The sequence below is a fragment of the Neophocaena asiaeorientalis genome, unplaced genomic scaffold (genome assembly GCF_003031525.2).
Source record: "Neophocaena asiaeorientalis asiaeorientalis breed wild unplaced genomic scaffold, Neophocaena_asiaeorientalis_V1.1 scaffold240, whole genome shotgun sequence".
Taxonomy (NCBI): domain Eukaryota; kingdom Metazoa; phylum Chordata; class Mammalia; order Artiodactyla; family Phocoenidae; genus Neophocaena; species Neophocaena asiaeorientalis.
Genome location: NW_020185331.1, coordinates 5,179,250 through 5,193,616, shown reverse-complemented (window position 1 = coordinate 5,193,616; position 14,367 = coordinate 5,179,250). Strand labels below are relative to the sequence as shown.

At 48.2% G+C, this 14,367-nt stretch overlaps 1 protein-coding gene across 7 annotated transcripts in view; it reads right to left on the bottom strand.

Annotated features, from left to right (window-relative positions):
* Positions 1-5,105: 5,105 nt before the first annotated feature.
* The window catches only part of GBF1 (golgi brefeldin A resistant guanine nucleotide exchange factor 1), a 122,634-nt gene continuing 113,372 nt past the window's right edge, over positions 5,106-14,367 (bottom strand). For 5 of the 7 annotated variants that reach the window (XM_024734900.1, XM_024734906.1, XM_024734902.1 and 2 more), the window contains 14 exons: positions 14,276-14,347; positions 14,031-14,125; positions 13,618-13,771; positions 10,425-10,650; positions 9,747-9,907; positions 9,369-9,615; positions 9,044-9,249; positions 8,013-8,163; positions 7,776-7,906; positions 7,472-7,573; positions 7,075-7,188; positions 6,721-6,901; positions 6,441-6,569; positions 5,106-5,959 (listed from right to left, as the gene is read on the bottom strand). In XM_024734900.1, the coding sequence (XP_024590668.1) occupies positions 5,679-5,959; positions 6,441-6,569; positions 6,721-6,901; positions 7,075-7,188; positions 7,472-7,573; positions 7,776-7,906; positions 8,013-8,163; positions 9,044-9,249; positions 9,369-9,615; positions 9,747-9,907; positions 10,425-10,650; positions 13,618-13,771; positions 14,031-14,125; positions 14,276-14,347 (2,250 nt within the window). In that variant the 3' untranslated portion in view covers positions 5,106-5,678. The remainder of the gene's footprint in view (positions 5,960-6,440; positions 6,570-6,720; positions 6,902-7,074; positions 7,189-7,471; positions 7,574-7,775; positions 7,907-8,012; positions 8,164-9,043; positions 9,250-9,368; positions 9,616-9,746; positions 9,908-10,424; positions 10,651-13,617; positions 13,772-14,030; positions 14,126-14,275; positions 14,348-14,367) is intronic. The other 2 variants (XM_024734904.1, XM_024734905.1) reach the window with 1 other exon arrangement.

Genomic DNA, 14,367 nt, shown 5'->3' with positions numbered 1-14,367 from the left:
TCCAGAGTGCCATCTGGTGGCCTCTCTGGAGCCGCGAGGAGACTCCGTAATCTTCCCTTAATCAATCTTCCCTGGAAGAGACAATCTGTACCTAAAACTTGTTCTATAAATGGCAGGTTAACAGCTGGCCAGACTTTCAGACCTGAATTCAGGTCTGCGCCGCGTAAGAGAAATGAGTTGTTTATTTGGGGGACTCAGGCCTTGTTCATCGATCACGGAGATTTGGAATATTAGAATGGAAAAGGCATCCAAAATTAATAGTTAAAACTTCCTCCGATGTAGGAAATTGCCTTTTATACAGTTTCCAATGTCCGCTTCGACCCTTCTAGTGGCAGCAAGGTCAGTACAGAATTTCACAAGGTGCTGAACTCCGAGGCTGGACATTTCTGGTTGGTAGAACTTTTTTTTAGGAGGTGCCATGAGTAATCTCCATTCTTGCAGGCGTCCTCCCTTCGGTTCACCGAGGTAGAACACAGGCTGTTGTTTCAGATCTTTCCTGCAACTTGCCCCTGACCTTAATAATGGAATTACAGGCCTGCAGTAGCTCTGCATAAAGGGAGACTATTATGGCCCTTGATTTGGGCTATTTCCTGTCACTTCCCCCTCTTCATGTTGCCTGCAAATGGAATGTGCCAGATACTGTGTTAAGATACTTTAGTATAAATTCTTATTCTTCCTCCCAGCAGCACTAGGAGGTAAATATTACCTTTACTGATAAAGAAATTAAGGCTCAGAGAGGTGAATTAACACAACCAAATACACAGCTAGGAAGGGACAGAGTGAGAATCAAACCCAGTCTCTTAACTCTAGGACAAAGCTCTTTCCCCTAAATTTGTATAAAACAAAGCAAGCCTTTCCACCGCACTGTGGGCCTCCAAATAATTTGTCAAAATCCAGGGATATTGTCTACTACCTTCCCCTGGTAAATCAGACCCAAAACCGTTAAATTAAAATGGAATGAGGTTAGATTGGTGTACTACAACTTAGTGAACCTGTGCTAGTTACCATTGATTACAACTGTCCTTTCAAAGTGCTCATAAACCAACAGCTGAAATTGGCATGAACACTTCTAGTCTCCAAAATGTCTCTAAAAGCAACCCTAGGGCTTGAGCTATTCTTATTTATTTATTTATTTATTTGTTTATTTATTTATTTATTTATTGGCTGCGCTGGGTCTTCCGTTGCTGCGTGCGGGTTTTCTCTAGTTGCAGCGAGCGGGGGCTACTCTTCGTTGCGGTGCGAGAGCTTCTCATTGCGGTGGCTTCTCTTGTTGCGGAGCACAGGCTCTAGGCACGCAGGCTTCAGTAGTTGTGGCACATGGGCTTCAGTAGTTGTGGCTCACGGGTTCAAGAGCGCAGGCTCAGTAGTTGTGGCACGCAGGCTTAGTTGCTCCACAGCATGTGGGATCGTCCCGGACCAGGGCTCGAACCCATGTGCCCTGCATTGGCAGGACGATTCTTAACCACTGCGCCACCAGGGAAGCCCAAGGGTTGAGCTATTCTAATTATGAGATTCTGAGCTGTAATTTCTTTCTATTTATTTATTTATTTGTTTGTTTATTTTTGGCTGCATTGGGTCTTCGTTGCTGCACGCAGGCTTTCTCTAGTTGCAGCAAGCGGGGGCTACTCTTTGTTGCAGTGCACAGGCTTCTCATTGCAGTGGCTTCTCTTGGGGAGCACGGGCTCTAGGGGCACAGGCTTCAGGAGTTGTGGCGGACGTGTTTAGTTGCTCCGCGGCATGTGGGATCTTCCCGGACCAGGGTTTGAACCCATGTCCCCTGCACTGGCAGGTGGATTCTTAACCACTGCGCCACCAGGGAAGCTGTAGTTTATCTGAAGATTTAAAAAAAGAAAAACCTTTATCATAGAAAGTTTCAAACATATATAGTGGAGAAAATAGTATAATGAATCCCCATGTACTCATCAGTCAGCTCCAACAATTCCCAGTGTTGTCCTGGAGATTTTAACTGACTCAAAGTTTATTGTTAGTTGCTATAGCCTCATCTATCTCGACTTAAGAAACCTCTTCATTGTTTGTTTCACTAATATCCAACCTAATGATGATCTCTGTTTCTGTACCCAGGCCTAGCACTACTGCTGGCCCAGAAGAGAGGCACCATAAATTCGCTCCATTCACTCACCAATAAATAGGGAGGGCCTATTCTAGAAATCAGTGTCCCTATTTGAAGACAAAAATCAAATGGTTGTATAATATGTCAGTTGGTGATAAGTGCTACAGAGAAAAATAAAGTAGTAAGAGTATAGAGAGTGACAAGTGTTTTCTGTGTAGCAGTCAGGGAAGTCTTCTCTGATGAGGTAACATTTGAACAGTGACTTGAAAAAAGTGAGAGGGTGAGTTATGTGGATATCTGAGGGAAGAGCATTCCAGGTGGAGGCACCAGTAGTGTAAAGGTCTGATACAAATGCGTTTGGTATATTTGAGGACCAGCAAGGTTTTTTAGGTAGGTGAGAAAAAGTAAGAACTTTGGATTTTATGCTGAATGAGATGGACATCCATTTGAGGGTTTTGGGCAGTGGAGTGAAAATGATATGACATGTATTAAAAGTATCCATTTGGCTGCTGTGTGGAGAGTAAAGGGTAGAGAGTATGGAACTAGAATGAAGGAGGGAGACCAGTAGTCCAATAGATGGTGGCTTAGACTTGGGTGGTAGTGGGTGAGGGTGGGAGAAGTAGTCACATTCCAGATAGATTTGAAAGACAGAAGCAAAAAGACTTGCTGAGGGATTGGGTGTGGGATATGGGTGGTGGGGTGTGGGCATTGGTATAAGAACCTAGAAGAGATGAGGGGTAGTTGTACATAAAGTCAGAGTGATGGATGGTATTTAAAGTTTCGACAGTGGACATCACCCCACGATTGAATGTGGAGAAAAGAAGTTGACAAGCACTGAGCCCTGGGGCATTCTTTTTTGGGTTTTTTTGGCAGCGTTGGGTCTTCGCTGCTGTGCTCGGGCTTTCTCTACTCTTTGTTGCGGTGCACTGGCTTATCATTGCGGTGGCTTCTCTTCTTAAGGAGCATGGGCTCTAGATGCACGGGCTTCAGTAGTTGTGGCTCATGGGCTCAATAGTTGTAGCATGCAGGCTCTGTAGTTGTGGCTCACGGGCTCAGTAGTTGTGACTCGCGGGCTTAGTTGCTCTGCAGCATGTGGGATCTTCCAGGACCAGGGCTCGGACCTGTGTCCCCTGCATTGGCAGGCGGATTCTTAACCACTGTGCCCCACCACTACTACTTTTGAGCTGAGGAAGTGTCATAGAAAAGACCGTGGGGTTTAAAGTGAGACAGACCTGGGTTTGAATCCCAGCTGCCTAACTTCCCAGGAATTTGGCCTCTCTGAACCTGTTGCCTCATCTGTAAGAGGAGTAAATACCTCTACAAGGTTGGGTAAGCAGTGCACTTAATATTGACATATACTGGTGTTCCAACAATGTCACTTCTCCATGTTAGGGTCTTAAAAGTCTCTAGCTTTCCTCTGGACTTTTTGAAGCCTGCTATCCTAGAGTTCTTATAGGAGACATCATTAAGACCAGCATTTCCCTGCAGATTATTCTATTACTTTCCCACAAGTTTTGTCACTTCCACGTCATCAGCCATTCTTTGTTGGTCAGAATTAAGGCCTGAATATTAGTTCTTGTAGTTTCCCTTGCCTGACAGAGACAACACTGTCAACCACACAAGTCACGTATGTGTCAGTTGATCCTTCTATAACAGAATGAGGCTTCCAACAAATGTTTTTCTTTGCTTGCCAGTGGGGAAGGGTTCAGTTTGCAATTACTCCAGCTTCTTTCCCGATATTTGTAGACCGAGGGATACAGACTTTTCATATTCCTTTGTTCATAGGATGGCCTTCAGGTTTCTATACAGAAGTCAATGTTGTTTCCCCCATAGGGAAACAGAAGCTTCTGAAGGCAGAGCTGTGGGGCTCAGAAGGGAGAACAGAGAGAGATGTTATAGCTGAAGCCAACGGCCCTAGTGTTAACCTGACTGTAGTTCCGGGCTTTTCTGCACTCATACAGAAGGAGTGCAGTCTTACTCCTAATTTTCCCAGGAGCAAGGCTTCTAGTTAGTGTGGAAAACAGGCATGGTCTGGACTACTTGCAGAAGGAAGGGAAGAGGGAGAAACTAGTGTAAGAGCTGCAGGACTCACGTCAGCATTGTTCCACATCAGGCTGTTTCCATTTCCAAAGCACCCGAGGGAGGCACTTACAGACATCCAGACCCAGCAACATCCACGTGGTTGTGCTGAGCAAAGGAAAGCCCAAGGTGCTGAACGATTACACAGACATCTGGGACCAATGGAGAGGTGAGTGCCCCTAACTCTCCATGAGGGAGGCCAGCTGGTAGTACAGCAGGTACCACTCTCTGCCCTCCCTTCCCCCGGGGGAAGAGACCATGGTGAAGGAGAATGCCAAGATGATGGAGATGCTTCACCTGGGAAAGCTTAATAGTATTCTGCATCACACCCACAGTACCTCACCCCTGCAGGGGCCACACTGCCTGCCCCATACACACTCCCACTTATCTTACCCTGACGCAAAGGGAAAGAAGGGGAGGGGTTCTCCAATCATGCTGCAGTGACTGGGGTAGATGGAGGCTGTGGGATGGGAAGAAATTTTCCCTCCTCAGTTCTGGGCCAAAATGAATGCCCTGTGTCCAGAAACACATGATCACAGTTATGGGCAAGATAGCCTCCCACCCCCTAAGCCCCATGGGCTCCTCTCTGCTCCTGGGACTATGAGGCACATCTGAGGGAAGACTTCTGAATAACCACAGCTCAGCTCTGGTTCACCTTCCCTTTGACCCCAGCCTAGGCTGTCACGGTTATCTCCGATGGAGCAGTTAGGGAAGAGGACAACTGCCAACCCCCTAGTGCATCCCTGGTGCTAAGGGGGCACTGCTGTGATGGTGGTGGTGGGGCAGCAGCAGTGAAGGAATCCTGACTGCGTCCTGGCGTCTGGCTGGCTGGTGACCAGGGGCCACGTGGGCCAGACTGTTGGTAGGCTCAGTCTCATTTCTGTTCATGTGATGGCCTGGGTATCCCGAAACATGGTACCCACAAACTCAAGAAGGAAACCAGAGGGAAAGGCAATGATGTTGGTACTAAGACATTTATTACATCATAAAAAATCCATCGTTGTCCTGTTTTTCCATATGTACATGCTCCTGTGGGCAGTCCCTCTGTCCAGCCCCACCTGTCCACCCTCCATGGCGCCAATCAACTCTCCAAACTGACCAACTAATTAATAAAAGAGGAAGAACTAGAGGAGGTGGCCCAGGGCTGATGGGAGTGGGGTTGGGAGAGGGAAACAAAGTGCAGAGTGATTGGCTTGGCTCTCGATGCCTAACCACGGGCAGGAGGAGCACAAGGGCAGGCACTGCAGGGCTGGTACAGTGATGCCTCCCCGAGCTGCCAGGCTGCAGGTGATACCTGAGTGTGCTCTCAGGTTGGACTCCCAGGAATGGAGAGCAGAGGAGGAAGGTCCCACAGACTGACTGTGGGTCCCAGGAGGGGCTATAAAAGTTCTTTTTCAGGTCCCCATCCAAGTAGCAGTGATAGCAGCTTGGGCTGGGACTGAAGAATTTGTGGCCCCTGGGACAGCTGAGGGGTGGGCCAGGGACAGCCTGGTAGGAAGTACTGGTCCTGATCGCTGAGGGCCCTGCCTTAGTTGACCTCAGAGGTGGGCAGGGGGTCTGTGGGGCGGGGTGTGGCCAGGAGGGGCACAGGTGAGGTGGCCTCGATGAGAGCGGGGTTGAGTATGATAGGCAGAGTCATGGGGGGCACGCCCACCTGCAGTGGGGAGGCCAAGGGCTGCAGGATCAGTGGGGGCTGAGCCAGGGGTGGAGGCCCATCCGGGGTAGGGCTCAGTCTGCTGGGGCTGGATGCCACTGGTGATCCAGAGGAGCTGCTGTTGGCAGGTCGGGGGCCCTCGGGCTTCTCAAAGTCTAGAGGGAAAGCAAGGTGGTTGCAGTCAGACTCGCTCACATTCTGCAGCTAGTTTACCAAACTTCTGCTTCTCCCACTCCTGTAAGCAAGATGACCCCTCCCAGTCTACACAGTTGAGAGTCTCTGCTCAAAACTTATTCCAGTGTCCAGCTACCTTATATCTACCCTTTATCTTCTTTGCTGTACCTCCAGTAGGTTAATTTTGGTCTGGTCTTTATTAGAATTCCTGAAGGGCAACCTCTGCATATTCATTCCAAGTCCCTGATCCAGCCTCCTTCTCTGAAGCCTGAAAATCCCAGGCAGCTAGCTCATCATAGCTGACCTGGCCCTGCCATTTCCCATAAGAAGAGCAGGTGAACAGGATCTTCTGGTTCTTTCCTTTCCCTGGCTCACAGCCCATGCCCAGCAGCAATCTCAAAGTACCCCAGACCTCCTTGACTTCCTGTTTGACATCCAGCAAACTCGCTCAGAGGGACTCACCACAGGTCCCCAGCTCAGAGGGCATCTCTGGGGGAGGTGGATGGCCAGGTGTCCTGGTGTCACCAGCAGCAGGAGTCAGGTGGGCTGAGGCCAGAGGTTTTGGGGCATGAGGCTCCATGGGCACAGGGTCTGGGGAGGGTAGAGAATCCAGATGGCGGCTCTCGGTGCTTTATTTCAAGTAGAGTCCTGGCTACCCACTAGACTTAACCCCCACCCCAGGCACAGAGAACTAATTATTAGCTCCAGACTCTCTTTGATGAAGTTGGTTGGAGCCCCCTACCCTGGATGACAGTCTGCTTGAAGAGCTCATCTCGTAGGTGGGGCAGGAAACAGTCAATGCGCTCCCAGGTGATCTCCCAGAGGGCTGAGGGGCTGCCTCCTCGGGCATCCGCACTGTGGAAAATCTCTGCTGTGTCCATCACCAGGAGCATGTTCTTCAGAGACTCAGGGATGGCCTCTGACTGCAGGTGGCAGTGGGGCCATGAGAATGGGAAAGAGGGCATGGGGGGATATGGGAAAGAGGGCATGGGGGGATATGGTAAGGAGAAGGCAGCCACCAAGGGGGAAACAGCAAGTCTTCCCAAAAGATGGGAGAGGAAGTAGGCAGCTGGAGTTGGGCTGAGGCAGAACGTACCAGTAAGTCACTGGAGCCTGCGTGCATGTACTTGTCCATGAAATCCAGGATGGTCAGCCAGAGGGCCGCAAAGGTAGAGAGCGACAGCAGTGGAGACAGGTGCTGCAGGAAGACCTATGGTCCCCCAGCCCCTCTCAGCCAAGAGTAGGGTAGGAGCCTTCTGCACCCCTCTCCAAGGGTGGGAGGCAAGCCTGCCCTATCTTGTGTGGGAATCCTGGATCAGAGACTCCTCTGAATTCCAAAATCCTCCCAGGTCCCTGGGTCCTGCTGAGTCTCCATAGCTGGGAGTCCTAAGCACCTACATTACACCTCTAGGTCCTCCCAGTAGCCTTGGCTTCCCTGCTTGCGAAGAGGCAGGTGTGGGGAGAGTGGGTGGGTGTAGGGTTGTGAGCAGTACCTTAGAGAGCAGGGTGGAAGCCCTCATTCGGGTCTCCTCCATCCCGCCCACATCTGCAGGGCTGATGTTTTCCAAGAGCTTGGTCAGTAGAGGAAACAGCACCTGGTGGGTAAGAAGCCAACATCTCCCTAGCAGGGTCAGGTGGAAGCCTTGTCCACTTGACCCTGGGCTGCGGTGGATGGGTACAGAACAGGAGGGAAGGTCTGATACAGGCTGAGAATTGACATCAGGGGCTCTTCAAGCTGCTTGGCTCTCCTTGTCTTTAGGATTTGCACTTTACCTTAAGACCAGAGGGAAGTCCTACCTTGTTAAAACAGGACTCCCATTCCAGGGCATCTAACTTTTGCAGATCATGTACCAGTAGTGCTCGCTGCAGATAGGTCAGTGCCTGCATCCGCACCTGGCGCCGGGCATCACAGCACAGGCAGGCAATGCCTGAGAATGAGAACAGGCTCAGGATCCTTTGGGCATCCTGATCCTGGTACTTCCCAAGCGCCAGCTCCACCTCTGCCCCTGCCCTGCCTGCTCCCCTGAGGTTTACCCTGAAGTAAAGGGCACCAACAGTGGGCCCAGAGGGTGCGTGAATCCGCTTCGATCTTCCGGCCTCCTGTGTCCAGGTGGCGCTGCTCCTCCGCCCATGAGCTGTAGATAGAGGCTGCCCTTGTGTGTAGGGTGTGCATCAGGTCTAGCAACTGGGGTCACAGGAGGGGCATGACATGAGTGGGGTTAGGTCTGGTGGATCCCCTCCTCACTAGCCCACTCCCACTGTCCCTGATTGAGTCCTCAAGGGAGTCCCTAGTACCGATCACACCATACTCCACCCCTCTCACCACTCCCTTCTCCTCAACTTTATGAGCTGGTTGTCCTAGTCCTGACCAGTGTTTCCCAAAGATGGGTATTACTCCTAGTAGCAGGGATTTGAAGAGGTGTGTGGACTAAGTATTTAATAACACAATTACACAGTGAGAAAGGTACTTTTTCACTCCTTTTTCACACTTTCTGATGACAGATAAAGCCTCATCTTGTTAATCTCATTTTAAAAACAGCAAACCTGAGGCTCAGAGGCTTTGATAGGCAACAGTGTCTGGCCAGATTTAATAATTTTTTGTTTTTGTAATTTTTCTAAGGTTATTCTATTTAAAGCAATTAATTCTCCATTTATTTAGTGATGTAAAGTCTGCTCATAAAATAAATTTTATATGTCCTGAATAGACAACAGAATAACTCTGGAAGGATAAACAAGAAACTGATGGCAGTGGTTGCCTCTGGTAAGGGGAACTTAGCAGCTGGAGACAGGAAATGGATGGGACTTTTATCTGCTTACCCTTTTGTACCTTTTGAACTCTGTGCTATGTGCATTTGAATTACTTATTTCAAAAACAAACTATAATTTAAAAATGAAGCAAACAAAGACTTACAGGCGGTCCTGGACAGGGGGGGCACTGTGGGGACACTGGCTGAGGCCCTGGCTGGAACATAGGCCCTTCCTTTCCGCCCTGGCTTTCCCTGGCCCCACTGACTCCCAATGTCAGGTACCGGGAGAGGAGAGGAAGTAAAGGGTGCCATACTTACGTCCTGACTGACCTGTAAAGACACCGTATGGTAGCTGGCAGGCACACCTTCGTCCTCATCGTCATCACTATGCCCGCCCCGAGTGGCATGTTGGCTGGAGGTTCGAGGCCGCCGAAGCATTGAGCCTTCCTTGGATTTCTTCTTGAAGCGGTTCCCTTTGCTGTCATACTTGTGACTCTTGCCACGTTTCTCCTGGGACTTGCACCCTGAGCAGGGCCAGATGCAGGTCACATTTCCATATCCATGGGTACAGATGGCCTGCTCCTCCCTTTCCCCCGTAATTCACATGGTTACTCCCCAACTGCCCCTTCATCAGGTGACCCACCGCCATTCAGACTGGCCTCCACAAAGATGCGGAGAGTCTTGACACAGAGCTCAAAGTTGTCAGGTGTGATGTGGGCAGCGTCACGCACAATGAAGGACAGGGATTCCACACACTTGAGCAGGGACTTGGTGTCATGTGGCCCGAGGTCCAGCCCCACTGTTAGGCTGTACTGATTGACCAGGGGTGAAGGACCTGGCCAGCTGGTCTCAGGCCCTGGCTTGGAGTTATCGATGTCATCCTTCCCCACCTGTAAAGTACAGAGGAGCTGAGAATCCAGGCTTGACCCTGATCTTCCCCTAGCTGCCCTCTCAGAAGGCCAGGAATCTTTCCCACAGGCCAAGAGGGGAAGACTCACCCGCTGCCCGTATGCTCACTCACCACTAACCAACCGCTGTTGACCACATCAGCATCTGTGGCTGATCGGTGAATCTTGCCAGGCCTGCCATGGTCAGTGTAGACCTCCGAGTCAGAAGTGTACCCTCGGTCCAGGCTCACATCATTTTGATGGAAGGATGGGAGTTCACTATCTGATTGGGCCCCTGAGCCAGCAGGGAGAGGGGCAGAGTCAGGATGGGGATGGGGAAGTTGGGATGAGGCACAGTTTCAGCTCTCAGAAGAAAGGTGCTGAAGCCTGGCCTCTCTTTTCTCTTGGTCTGGATTAGTTTCAGCCCTGTCACTAGAGGGCTGAAGGATGGCCTGGAGAGCTTCTCTGTTGACCAAATGGGGCAGCAGGCTAATTTGGGCTCCTGACAGCATCTAGTAGCAGCTGTTGGGGAGGGAGGTGGCAGTGAGGACAGAGTTTCTGAGAAAACAGTCCTCAGGACAGTAGGAAGCCTGGCTTCATAGCCTTCTCCATTGCCTACTTGCCTTTATGCTGTTTAATCTGTGGGTAATGGGGAGAGGCCCGTTAGGCACAGGAAGCTCTGGAAGCAGAGGGCAGAAGCCAGGGGTATTTAATCTGCTGAACACAACAACCTGCGTTTTGTTTTCCTGTCTCAACCACTGGGGCCATAATTGTTTATCTGCCAGTGTGGGTCTCTCTGGGAAAGGGCTTACCAGCATCAGGTGCATCGGCCCTGGCTGTGGCCTGCAGGGCAGCTGGAGGCTTTACACCTGAGCCAATGCACTCCAGCAGCGTGAAGAGGGTGGCCCAGTCATCACTTGAGTGGATGTTGGCTGCGTTAGTCTTAAGGAGTTCATGGAGCCCATAGGCTACCTGGTGACTGACTCGGGACAACACGCTGGGCTTCATTAGTAGCAAAATGCGCAGGGAGAGCAGTACCTGGGGCAGGAGATGGGAGCAGGAAGTGGAAAGTGGGCACATGCGTCTTGTCTAGCCTCCTTCCCCACCAGCCTCCCTAGGTTAGTGAGAACAGTTTTGGCTAAGACTCAACTTAGGGTACTCTGTGGACAGATGGCCAGGGGCTAGGAATGGGGACAAGAAAGAGGCAGGTGTGTTTATAAAAGGGCAATACGAGGGATCCTGTGGTGTTGGAACTATTCAGCATCTTGGCTAGTGGTAGATACACAAACCTACGCAAGTGCTTAAATTGTGTAGAACTTAATACACGTATGAATACAAGTAAAACTGAGGAAATCTGTATAAGATTAGTGAATTGTATCAATGTCAGTATCTTGGTTATGATACTACACTATAGTTTTGCACAATGCTACCATTGGGGTAAAGTGGGTAAAGTGTACAGCCCCCAACTTATGATAATTTAACTTAGATTTTTTTGACTTCACAATGGTATAAAAGTGAAACACATTCAGTAGAAACCATACTTTGAGTTTTGATTTTTTCCAGGGCTACTGATACGCAGCACAGTGCTCTTTTGTGACGCTGGGCAGTGGCAGGGAGCCACAGCTCTCAGTCAGCCATGCCATTATGAGGGTAAACAACTGATGCACTTAGAACCATTCCGTACCCAGACAACCATTCTGTTTGCCACTTTCAGTACAGTATTCAATAAATTACCTGAGATATCCAATACTTTATTATAAAATAGACTGCATATGAATCTATAATTATCTCTATTTTCAAAGTTTAATTTTTTAAAAACTGAAAAAAAGACCAGCAACATTATGCAAAACTACAGCATAATATCATAACCAGGATACTGACACTGATACAATTCACTAATCTTATTCAGATTTCCCCAGTTTTACTTGTACTCATACGTGTATTAAGTTCTACACAATTTAAGCACTTGTGTAGGTTTGTGTATCCAGCACTAGCCAAGATGTTGAATAGTTCCAACACCACAGGATCCCTTGTGTTGCCCTTTTATAACCACACCTGCCTTTCTTGCCCCCATCCCTAGCCCCCGGCCATCTGTCCACAACTTCTAAAACCTCGTCAATTCAAAAACGTCATATAAATGGAATGATATAGTATATAACCGTTTGGGATTGGCTTTTTTCACTTAGTATAATTCCTTGGACAGTCATGCAAGTTGCTGCATGTATCAACAGTTTGTTGCTTTTAATTGCTGAATAGTATTCCATGGTATGTATGTACTACACTTTACGCTGAAAACCATCTGGGCTGATTCTAGTTTCTGGCTACTACAAATAAAGATCCTGTGAACATTCATGTATAGGTTTTTTATAAAAGTAAATTTTCATTTCTCTGGGGTAAGTGCCCAAGAGTGCAACTGCTGGATTGTGTTGTAACTGCATGTTTAGTTTTATAAGAAACTGCTCTATCATTTTATATTCCTACCAGAAATTTAAGAGTGACTGACCCACGTCCTTGTCTGCATTTGGTATTATCACTGTTTTTCACTTTAGCCATTCTGACAGGTGTGTAGTGGTATCTCACTGTGGTTTTAATTTGCATTTCCCTGTTGGATAATGATGATGAACACCACTTAAGCTTCTTCATGTGCTTATCTGCCATCTGTATATCTTCTTCATATCTTTCACCCATTTTCTAATTGGTCTGTTTTTTTTTTTTTACTGTTACGTTCTGAGTTCTTTTATATTTTAGGTATTAGTCTTTTTTCAGATATTTGATTTGCAAACATACACTCCTTGTCTTTACCTCCTTTTCACACTGGGCTCTCATAGAGTAGAATTTTTAATATTGATGAAATCTACCAGTTTTTCCTTTTATGGATTATATTTTTGGTGTCAAGTCTAAGAACTTTTTGCCTAGCTCCCAAAGATATCCTCCTATTTTTCTTTCTAGGGTTTCATAGTTTTACATTTTACATTTAATTCTATGATTCATTTTGAGTTAATTTTTCTATAAGGTATGAGGCTTAGGTCAAGGTTCATTTGTCCCCTGCCCCCTCAACCATGCATTTCAATTGCTCCAGCAATTAAAAGGATTATGCTTCCTCCACTGAATTGTTTTTGCACCTTTGTCAAAAAATTAGGCATCTTTGTGTGCGTCTATTTCTGGTTTCTCCTGTTACATCGATGCATGTGTCTGTCCCTCCAAAAATACCACAGTGTTGATTACTATAGCTGTATAGTAAGCCTTAATATCAGATGGAGTGATTCCTCCCACGTTTTTTCTCAAAATGTTCAGCTATTCTAGGGCCTGTGCTTTTCCATCTTAGAATAAGCTTGTCTATGTCTACAAAAAACCTTGCTGGGATTTTCATAGGAGTTGCATTAAACTTACAGATCAATCAAGGGAGGAATGACATCTTCACTACGTTGAGTCTTCCAATCCACGCATATGGTATGCCTCTTCATTTATTTGGGTCTTTAATATCTTTCATTAGCATTTGTAAGTTTCAGCATACAGATCCTATACATGTTTTGTTAGGTGTATAGCTAAGTATTTGATTTCATTTGGAGCACTTGTAAATGGTTTCATTTTCTATATGTTCATTGTTAGTATAAAGAAATGTGATTAATTTTTGTGTATTGATCTTATATCCTGTGACCTTCCTGAACTCATTTCTATACTGTTTGTCTTTTATAAATTGGGTGAAGAGATCTCAGGAGGGTCCTAAGCATGAGAGCCAGGAAATCAGGTATGGGGCTGGGACTGCCACAAGGCAGCAGCCGTCCAGCCCTACTGAGCAGAGGTGCTGAGTACTAGCTTCATGCCTGAGGCCATTCCAGATTCACTCTCAATGTCCCTGTTAGACTCCCCTAGCCCTGTGGTAGGTTACTGGGCTCATGCTATGGGGCACTAAATGAAGTCTCTGTCTCAGGCCATATCCATAACTGATACTGTGGCTTTAGTCCCTTGTATACCTTCCTGCCTTCCCAGCTGCACTCAGCTTACCTGGCCACTGATCTCTTCTCTCCGGAGTAGCCTAATGGCTAGGCGCAGCAGCCCCACTACTGCCCGCTCCACAAGGAAGCAGAAGTCCTGTGCCTGGACACATAGGTGGTATAGATGGTCTCGAACAGTCTGCCACACACAGCCCACACGGTCCCTGAGAAACATAAGGGATGAGGATAGTCTCAGCTGTAAAGGCCACTGGGCAATAAGCCTCTTTTTCTGATTGAGGCTAGGTCCTTCAGAGCTCAGTGGTATTATACCCTAAGCAGGCAGCTATAATGAGCAAGCTTCTCCTCTACTGCCTATAGCTTCATGTGCTTCTTGTCCCTAGAGCCCACTCTGCAAGATTACTCCAGGCTTCCATCCCCTTGGCACAAGCCCAGTATGAGGCCTGCCTAAAGACTGCCTTCTACCTGTTCTCCAGCACAATCCTCAGCAGCATCTCCAGGCAGAAAGCAGCATCCTCTTCATCATAGGTCTCTTCATCTGGTGTCACTGAGACCAGAGCCTGGAGGAGAATAACAGCAGGAAAACAGGCATGGAGGAGAAGCCAGCCACTGGCCCACCCCTGACAGAAACTGAGGCATACACCACTATCCCTGTCTCCCCTCCCAGACCCAGCCAGCCCTTTCACCCCTCCTCCCTCTTCACTCTGTACCTTCATGAGCTCCTGCAGTGACTCCAGCTGGAGGAATTTGCTTTCTGTGATCATCTTTTCTGGGTCACATTGCTAGAGGTGGCACAAGAGAG